The sequence below is a fragment of the Drosophila albomicans genome, chromosome 2R, assembly GCF_009650485.2.
Source record: "Drosophila albomicans strain 15112-1751.03 chromosome 2R, ASM965048v2, whole genome shotgun sequence".
In the NCBI taxonomy this organism is placed as follows: Eukaryota; Metazoa; Arthropoda; class Insecta; order Diptera; family Drosophilidae; genus Drosophila; species Drosophila albomicans.
The window spans coordinates 14,178,132-14,188,177 of record NC_047631.2 but is presented as its reverse complement, the minus strand read 5'-3'; the positions used below and the strand labels follow the sequence as shown (position 1 = coordinate 14,188,177).

The window sequence follows — 10,046 nt, the reverse complement described above, 5'->3', positions numbered from 1 at the left end:
TTTCGTTTTGGTTTTTCAATATTTTTTCTTATATGTTTTATTTTGTTTTTAATGCGTTTTGCGTGTACATTTGCACAATAAGCTTTCTTAGACATTAGAATAATAATAATAATAATAACATTACTAACAAAACTATTACAATTAGAATAAAATTCATAATTCAATTCACCCCATGGTGCTCTTTCACAAGTTAAAATTTAATAGTACATCGAGATTTTTTGCGTAGTTTAAAAGTACATACATACTTAGATAAATATATATAAGGATCATATATATACATACATATATCTGGATATATATGTATATGTTTTGCATTTTTTGCTGTTTTTTCTTCTCAATTTGAATTCGCGATTCGGCCAAGCATTGTGTTGACTTAAAAAGATTGTTTCTCAAATTTAATTTACTACTGTATAATATTGAATTATGATTTCATAATGTTTTGACAATGACTCTCGTTGACCCACGGCGAACAAATTTGACTAAAATCCACTAACATTATTGTGTATGTGTATGTGTGTGTGTGTGGAAACGGATATGAAATATTATTGTGTGTGTATGTATATCAATTTATGTATTTTAGTACTTTTTCGCATAACCTTCACAGTTTTGCCTGCAACTACAACTTAATAATTGCTGTATATGTGAACATATATGTATCTATATATACGTTTTTTTGCTTTTTCTCTATAGATTCCATTAGCTAATTGCATGTGCATAGGAGCTGCTATCATCGCATTTAAATCAACCGTTTTCAACCGTTGCCTGCTACCAAAAATTAAGAATAAATTTGAATAATATAATAACCTTCATAACCAATTCAATTATCCATTGATCGATCAAGCGAACTTGCATTAAGAAGACCTTTGACCTGTGTATTTTGTGTGCTATTCCTCATCAGAGTCACCATCACTCGAATAATGGGTAATATGCGGTCGACGTACAAATGGTGCTGTTATCACTTGTCTGAGAAAAGAGCGTGGGTCAAAAAATCAATCAATCAGTCAATACAGCACGCTATTAATAAGAATTAATTGAGCTATACTCACGCAATGCGTCTATAATGATTCAGCCACTCCTCCAGCATTTGTGCCACGAGAAGTGGACGCTTGGACAGCTTTTGTTGGGCCACCAGCAGACCGCCATCGGTTACACAGACATCCAACCACTGCCTCATCATCGTCTCCTCGTTGCCCACCTGCACAAAATGTGACGTTTGAATGCCTTCAATTTGCAAATCATAAATAATAATTACCTCGGACTGAGACAGAAAGTGGATGGGCAAGAGTTTCAGCTCACAGTCCATTAGTGGCAAATAGGTAACGTCCTCGGCATCATCCCGACGCCCATCAATGCGTGAGAATGGCTCCATGGGCACCAGTGCACTAAAGTGGCCCCTAGTGTAGCCTAGTGCAATGGGTGATTTGGTACAAAAGTTTTGTTCCCAGAATAAAGGTAGATAGACGCCTAAAAAATCAAATGGTTAACATTAAAGCCTGTTGAGTGCGGAAATATTATTGTCTTACCTTCAAATCGGGCATAGCCAATGTCCTCGCCTCGAAAACTCTTTACGTACTTGACGCCATACACAATTATCGGACGTCGCAGGATGTGGGCGAGAGCAAAAATGTGTAATTGCTCCAAAGAGGAACCCGGCTGACTTGCTAGTGATAGCAAGGTGCTCCAGTCCTCCTCCCACTGCGAATCTTCCAGGGTAAAATGTAACATAGACGCCTGCAGCATTTCATATTCCTTCCAACGCGCAAAGAAACTAAAAGCATAAGCATAGTAATTAGCGATTAATAATTAAAAATGTTCTCTTTCAACTTACACATGTCCGCATTGATGCAGAGTGTCGGCGAGCGCACGTCTCAAGATGTTGTCGCGATCGAAAACGCCCCAAGTGGCTTGCATAGCTGAATCCAGCAGACAATCGCCAGCACTGCGATTCCATAGCACCAGCAAACGTGAGCTCAGACGTGCCGTTATCTCCAGCGACCAGTTTAGAGCCGGCGGCGGCATTTCCAGCTGTTTCTGTGCATCACGATCCAACAGCTCATCGTACAACTGTTCTTGTATGGGTATGGGCAACTCCTCGATCTCCGAGGGCAGCGCAAATGTGGCATGTTTCTGCACATAGTGACATGGTAGGCCGGATTTACGAATGCGCAGTGTATTGGAAAAATGTCGACGTATATCTGCTGCCAAATCGGGAGCAACATACGACGGAACACGCTTTATACCCGGCCCAGAGCCAGAGATCTGTGCGAGCAGCATGGGTAACATCTCTTCGCGATGAAAGCGTATTGCCAAATGGATGAGAGTGTGGCCCACATCGAAGGCCGAGTTGCGATTCAAGGCGGCAATCTCGTTGCTGGTCAATGATCGCGCCGGATTGCCGCCACATGACAGATACGCCTCGACGGCACTGTAGTTGTTCTCGACGACTCCCAGGCAAGCGTTCAACCACTGCCAGTCGACCTGCCGCCTGATCTGACGTTGACGACGCTCCTGGCGTTCCTGCAGCGTATCACAGTTGTTAATGGTTTCCGAAGAACCTGAATAAAGAAGATAGAAGACTGCATTAAAGACTTGTTCTATAATCGACGATGTCTTATCTTTGTTTACCTAGTTGGTAAATATGCTTTTTATTGAAGGAGTTGTTGACACTGACAGTGTCTGTGTTCTGTTGTTGTTGTTGCTGCTGCTGTTCATCCTGCAGGTTCAACTGCTTATTGCTGCCCGACATGCTGGCGCAAGCATGCAAATCCCCCTGTGATCCAGAGCCGCAAATCTCTCGCGTCTTACCGCACATGGAGCACTTCAAGCTCTTGGGCCAGTTCTCATATGTGCAAGACTACGAACACAAGCAAAGATTATCAGATTTACATTGGAATAGTTATCACAGTTGACGACTTACATTGCAGGCCCATTTGGCGATAAAACAATGCTTCTGCAGTCCGGCGGACGATGACGAATTCTGCTGCTGCTGTTGTTGTTGCTGCTGCTGTTGCTGATTTGTCAACTGTTGCTGTTGTTGTTGCGGCTGGCTTTGAGATGTGTTTGCTAGATTATTGAGATGCGTCGAATTGCTGCAGATTTGCTGATGATCAATGCTCGGACTGAGGTTGCGTCGATTCGAATTCGAGGCAGTTGCCCCAATTAGTTGCCTGCCACTCTCTGCGGCATCCACGCCGCCACGTGCATTAAGTTCAGTGTCAGACCCACTGATGCGCAGTGCTTGCAGCGCTTCGCCAGCACGATCCACACAATCGATGGCGTCTTTATCGCTGGCCGTGGTTGCATATGTGTCCATGGCGGCGCCGCCGCGCTTCGTGCAGCACTGAACACAACGCAGGCTGCGTGGCCAATTCAAATAGGTGCAGACCTTGCAGGCCCATTTCTCGCTGTCAGCTACATTGCTCTGACGCGCCTGTTGCTGCTGCTGTTGGGGTTGTTGCTGATGTGGTTGCTGCTGACGAGCAAAGCACGTTGATGTTGGCTCCACGGGCAGACCAGCTGCCGCCTCCTCTGCGCTGTAGCTGCCGCTGTCTTGAATTGTTGTTGCTGGTGCTGCTAATGCTGGACTGAGACTGCAAAGAAGACACAGTGATGAATCGGGATAATGTGGGATAAATTTGCAACAACTACCGAAAGATATCCTCGTTCAGCAGCGGCTTGGACGCCTGGCACATAGTGCATTTCAGTGAGGATGGATAGTTCTCATAGGTGCAAGTTTCACATTTCCATTTCTGCGCCTTGTCGCTTGTATCGCACATCTTTTGCGCGACAACACAGCTCGGTTCTATAGCTTATCGGACTTGGTTCTTCTGCTGCTGCTGCTTCACTCTTTCCTTGCTCCCGTTCGACTTGGACGGCCAACTACAGTTATTGAGAGAAAAACACATACACACACACACACACATATATTTAGATACACATATTGAATTGTATTTGTATTGCGTCTGAGTATTTGTTTTGTTTATGTACAGTGGTTCACAGCTTATTTCAACCACCACCAACCGACAACTTTGAGTTAGTATACTGGCCAAACTAAAAGAGGTATTAACTTTATTTAAACGCAGGATTGTAGTTTAATGTTTTAAAATACAAGATATTTTTTCATTTATCCACTAATTTTTTTTTTACTATATAAAATTATTGAAAAACCAAAAAATGCCAAAAAAAAGTACCACAGCTTATTTCAACCAGCAACTTTGCAGCTGTGCGAAGATCAGTTTCCTAGGAAAATAACTGGTCTTTATGGATCTATTGCTTTGTGTATAGTATTTTCAATACATAGAAGTTAGATTTTCGACATTTTAAGCTTTAGATCTCGAAATACACGCATATTTTACAAAATGGGTCCGTGAACCACAATTGAGAAGGAAAATGACGTCATAGCTCCTTTAAAGGATGGATTTTCCCGTCCAAAAATTTATGAATTGCTGCATCTGAGTGTTTCGACTGTGCAAATAATCATTTCATTGTTTTTTTCGCGAAAGTATAGTGCATGAGAAGGGCAAAAATGTACCCAATGCATTTTTTAATGAGACCGACGCGTGTTATATTGTCCGGAAAATCGGGAAAATCCAAAATTTTCGCCACCAAAATTGGCCAGTGTTATAGAGGAGGCATTGAGTAAGGCGTGCCACCCAGAATCAATTCGAGAGTACTGCGGGAAAGTAACTTTAATGACAGTATAAGGCGCAAGAAACCGTTTATAAGGCGCGCGAATCAAAAGGCTCCTTTGAAATTTGTCAAGGAGCATGTGGGAAAGGATAAAAACTTTTGGAACTTAATCATATTTGTGGACGAGTCCAAAATCAACATTTTTGGCTTGGTTGGAGCTCCATATGTCGGCCAGAGTCAAATTCCGGGCTTCAAAACATAAATTTAAAGCCTACAGTCACGCATTACGGTGGTAGCGTCGTGGTTTGGGCCTGTATGTCCACAGCCGTAGTCGGAAAACTCAATTTTATTGACGCGACCATTGACTATACTCAATACCTAGAGGTACTGAATGTCAATTTGATCCAAAGTGCAGATAAACTGGACATTAAGGATGATTTCCGCTTCTACCAAGACAATGACCCTAGGCTTAAGGCAGGAATTGGGCAAGATTGGCTAATGTGCAACTGTCGTCATATCAGGAAACCATCAGCTCAGTAACCTGACATAAATGTTGTAAAAAATTTTTGGACCATTTTGGACCAGAACATCGGAAAAAGGCCAAATTCCAACAAATCTAACCTTAAAACGGCTTTAGTGGAAGAATGGGACAAAATTAGACCCTATATCACAAAAAAATTGGTGGAATCTATTCCAAACTGTCTGGAAGGAGCTATTAACCAAGAAGGAGGTCATACGAAATTCTAAATACACAGTTTAACATATTTATATTTAGTTATTTTCAGCTGGTTGAAATAAGCTGTGGTACTTTTTTTTGGCATTTTTTTGTTTTTTAATAATTTTATATAGTAAATAAAAAGTTAGAGGATAAATGAAAAAATATCTTGTATTTTAAAACATTAAACTACAATCCTGCGTTTAAATAAAGTTAATACCTCTTTTAGTTTGGCCAGTATACTAACTCAAAGTTGTCGGTTGGTGGTGGTTGAAATAAGCTGTGAACCACTGTATTATATATACAGAGGGGGGAGGACGACGATTTAATTGAGCAAAAGCATGGCCTTGACCCCCAACAAACATTTTGCAGATATGCGAACAATTCGTTCGATGGCTTGATTTTCTTCTTCTACTGTCGTCACAGGCAGCCTTCAGCTTCAAAAGCAGCGCTCTGCTTGCGCTGCTCTGCTGACTGCAGCGAGTGTGGGCGGAAAGGGGGAAGCAGGTTGTGTGGGCTATGCACGGGATTCGATGTAAATAGTTTCGCGCTACTTTTTTTTGCTATCTCTTTTATTGCTGGTACCTGGCGCAAATAACACAAGGCCAATTCACGGGGACGCGACTCACGTTTATATATACATAACAACATACACAATAAGTGAGCGAAAAAAATTAATGTCAGCCACACGAGAGTCGCTCACACTGTGTGAATATTATTTGTTGGGCTCAAAATGGCAGCAAGACGACAGCCAACTAAATGTAATTGCACTGCTGCAAATGGCAGCCAGAAACAGCAATAACAGCAACAACAAAGCACAATTACAGTTACAAAACAAAGGCGAGAAAACTTTCACTCGTTGTTGGTGCGTTTTCTTCTCTTCGTTTTTGTTGAGTTAGTGGGGGCAACAAAAACAATTAAATTTTTGGTCCAACTTGCCCGTGGTGCTGGAGAGAGACTGGCTCAGCACAGCACACAGTCTTTGTGTGTTTTGCAAGCACTCGCGCACTGCACAATTTGGAAATTTTGAATTTTATTTAAACGTCGTAGCGTAGCTGTTATGTTACATATTAATAAAACGTCGAATTTTTTTCGTTTTTTTTTTTTATTTATCGTCACATCACCTATCAGCTGCTGCTGCTTGCAAGACGTACCAAAAGCTATCGATAACAGTTTGTCGATAAAATGATCAGCTGCAACACTGCGCATAGCTCTGCCCCTGGCCACATAAATAAAAATGGCGGGAACATGCTAGTTGAGCTGTTTGTGTTGTGAGTGTTTTTGGTTTGTTTTCAATCAAATCGAAATAAATAAAAATGTATGATATTGTGAAATGGTTAAGCAAATGCAAGAAACCACATGAAAAATGCCCGCTATAAGAAAAGTTGTAAGAGACCACAATTCAAAATGCGTTGGGTGCTTCGCATGCGCCAGTGCCGCAGAGACTGTCCGCGTACCAGATAGCGTTAAACATATTGCGCATAAAGTGAGTACCAATATAAAAAGCGATTCTCAAAAAAATATGAAGAAAACTGAAGTAGCCAATGCAGAGGAAGTTAACACGCAAAAGTTGATTTGTAAATCGAACAGCGCAGAAGCTTTTCACATTCGAAAATGTCGTGTGCGCATTAAACGCTTCCCTATTAAATTAAATAAACATCCCTTGAATAAAACAAACTATGAAGAAGAATATGCAGAGGAAGTTAACACGCAGAAGTCGGTTTCTAAATCGATTGGCGCAGAAACTTTTCACATTCGAAAATGCTGTGTCCGTATTAAACGCGTCAAGCTAGAATTAAATAAAAATCTCTTGAATAATACCGTAGCCGACAACAGTGTTTTTGAACCCGCTCGCAATTCTACAATGTACCTGACCAAGCCCCTTAGAGGTAAAGTTTTTTGTCTGATATATGGATAAAATATCCTTATTAATATATTTTCTAAACAGTTAGTTTAAAACGTCTGAGGACTCCGCAGGCAACTGAGGCGGCAGCCGAGAAGATACCAGATAAAGCGAAGACAGCACATCGTTTCTTTCACAGGGATCAGCCACCCACAAGAACGCGATCATCAGTGACGCGCAACGTTTACGAATTTCTCTCGGAATCGCAGATCGATGACTCTGCGACGAATCAGCGCAAGGATGCAGCTGCTGATATCATCAAGAAAATGGTCGAGGATGGCAGAGCGTGTGCAATAATAAGATCAAAAACGGGCAAGAATCGTGTACGACGCGTCGCGAAGAAAGTTCGTCCAGTGGGCAAAAGAAAACAATGCTCATTAAAAGCCACAACAGCAAAGTCGCAAGTTGAGCAGCCAATTCACATGGAAACGCGACCGTTGTCTCCCATCTATGAACCAGAACAAGAGGAGCAGGACAATCAAAGTGATGCTGCCCCCGTTGCCAATGAGGCAGCAGCTCAGATTCAATCGCAACAATTACAGGAGCCTCTAAAGCGGATATCAATGAATAAGAGCAAAACAACGATGGAGGGCGCTTACAGCCCTTTAGCTCGTTCGTTGCTGTTGAATCAAACCAACAATCAGAATGCTCAGAACTCATTGGATCGACGACGACAGCTTCTGCAAGTTGCACGAAAATTCTATAGCACGCCAATGAATCGTAAAAATGTCACGGCCCAAAACGATGTAACATTTTCACCAATTCCGCATCAAGCGGAGAATACTCAACCAGTAATAATAAGAAGTCCCAGTGGAGGCTCATCGCCCTGGCGAGTTCCAGACGAGGCGCCCTTGCCGAATACCTTCATGTTTGGTTTCAACACATCACAGTTGCCTTCGTATTCCAGTGATCATATTCGCAAAAAACATGTCTACATACCTGATAAACCCCTTGAGCATATGGAAAATGATGGCAATGATATCGTAAGCGAGACTAGCATTGACTCAGCTGCCAATGATTCAAATGGCGAAAATGTACCACCAGCTATGCCATCGGTTAATATAACAGATAACAACAATTTTGAAAAGACAATTCCACCAATTGAATTAAGCGGACAGGAGAATGAGAACGATGAAAACTTTGTGCAATTACCAAATCCACGACGAACGCTTCAACAGCGCACTCCTCTTAAAGATATAAATATATTGGACGTAGTCGTGTTGCCATCGTGGAAGAACAAAATGCAGCTTCCTAAGACGCCAATAAAAAATCATGTTCATTTCGAGGATTCCATTGATAAGACTATAAGCAAAAGTCCGCGGCAGCAATTGGGTGTTCAGGCTGCAAGGCAAACGCAATCACCTCGTAATCTCTTTGGCTTTGAAGATTTCCTTAACGAGGGTGAACAGCAATGTAATAGTGTCCACACAAATCAAACGAATATTACGCTAGTTGATAAAATGCAGCGGCTGAAGGACTTACGCCCTAAAGACAGGGAGCTGCCACAAGTGTCGAAGGCACCACTGCGCTACGACTACGATGATTTAACAGCTGGAACGCCCAAGCAGCGCAACATTAAAGAGATGCTATGCTCCACCATGATTGCGACGCCGCTTCCTGCTCTGCCAGCTAATGAATCAATTGGTTTGTTTGCGGATACGGATCCGGAAGTAACATTCGATGAAAAGGTGAGGCTACATTGCACATTCTATTCAGCTAATGCTCTCGAGGCACGATAACGTTGATAAGTTTCTAACGCTGTCGCTTCTCATTGAGCTAAATTAAACAAAATTGAATAGTTAGTCATTTCAATTGAGCCAACAGGGCCGTGAAGATTTAAGCTTTTCTTCAATCGGTAGTAAGCAGCTCGTACAATTCAAATATTACTTTATTTTTTATTCGCAAATAACTAAATTATATACTTCTTTGCTATTCAGAAACCAAGACGTACCTATGTTCGGGAGCGACCTAAACGGAGGCGAAAACAACGTGTGCAAGTGTTATTTATCGAAACTGATTCATCAGACAACGATGAAAACGAAGAGCAGGACTCAAATGACAAAAGCGCCGATTCTCCTAGGAAGGCGGCGCCCGAAAAGAAACGTGCGCGGAGAGATGTGGAACATGAAGCCAAGTTGAGGCAGTTCATCAGTAGTTTCAGGCAGGAGTGTGAAGAAGTGGAAAAGTTTCCACTCATCATCGAATAATAGCTGCGCCCTTATGAAGCGGGACTTTTTTTTGTTTAATATTAATAACATAAACATTAACTTGAAGTTAAATATCTATTAGTTGATAATTAAGAAGTCCTTATTTTATCGAGATAAGTATAAAGTATTATCTACAGCAATACATGAAACACATTTAGCTTATTGATGACAGCATTTACATACGTTATATGCCCCAAGCTGTATGATTTTCAAGAAATTTTCTAAATTAAAGCGTATACAAAAATGTAAGCATCAGTTCTGCTTTTACTTCGGCACATGAAATGAGAAATTGGTGGCAAACTAAACAAAATTGTGTTAGTTTTTTTAAATATTTAATAAATATTTTGCGAAATCGAGGTTTTAAAAAATGTTCGCTCTCTATTTGAAATTCAATAAAAAAATGTATTTAATATATTATATTTTTAAAGATAAAATTTATAATATTCAGAATAACTAATAAGTAAAGGAGACGATTTAAAATTTTGATTGATTTTTTAAATTCTTTTATTTCTTTATATCTAAAGAAATAATAATAGGGTATTTTGAAGCGAGTCGCATTAATGAAGACCGTTTTTAGTTGCTTAAGTGGCAG

The 10,046-nt window shown here is 41.1% G+C and overlaps 2 protein-coding genes and 1 non-coding gene across 4 annotated transcripts; 2 read left to right on the top strand and 1 right to left on the bottom strand.

The window, feature by feature from the left end:
- Positions 1–135: 135 nt before the first annotated feature.
- LOC117573798 (ubiquitin thioesterase trabid) lies at positions 136–6,447 on the bottom strand. 2 transcript variants are annotated; one of them, XM_052008163.1, is made up of 9 exons: positions 6,284–6,447; positions 3,649–3,879; positions 2,918–3,590; positions 2,626–2,854; positions 1,829–2,555; positions 1,524–1,768; positions 1,253–1,464; positions 1,047–1,195; positions 136–963 (listed from the first exon to the last, which is right to left on the bottom strand). In XM_052008163.1, exons 2-9 carry the CDS (start codon positions 3,774–3,776, stop codon positions 885–887), a joined length of 2,442 nt encoding a protein of 813 aa, XP_051864123.1. In that variant the 5' UTR covers positions 3,777–3,879; positions 6,284–6,447; the 3' UTR covers positions 136–884. The 2 variants fall into 2 exon arrangements, with proteins under 2 accessions (XP_051864123.1, XP_034113097.1); XM_034257206.2 differs by lacking the exon at positions 6,284–6,447 and adding an exon at positions 5,930–6,053.
- Positions 6,448–6,558: 111 nt separating this feature from the next.
- Positions 6,559–9,821, top strand: LOC117573799 (protein dalmatian). Its single transcript, XM_034257207.2, has 3 exons — positions 6,559–7,233; positions 7,293–8,935; positions 9,185–9,821. The coding sequence occupies exons 1-3, from the start codon at positions 6,711–6,713 to the stop codon at positions 9,452–9,454; spliced, it is 2,436 nt and encodes an 811-aa protein (XP_034113098.2). The 5' UTR covers positions 6,559–6,710; the 3' UTR covers positions 9,455–9,821.
- On the top strand, positions 8,993–9,123 carry LOC117577011 (small Cajal body-specific RNA PsiU1-6). The gene has a single exon (XR_004573006.1). It is a non-coding gene; the product is annotated as a small Cajal body-specific RNA PsiU1-6 (non-coding RNA).
- Positions 9,822–10,046: the final 225 nt, after the last annotated feature.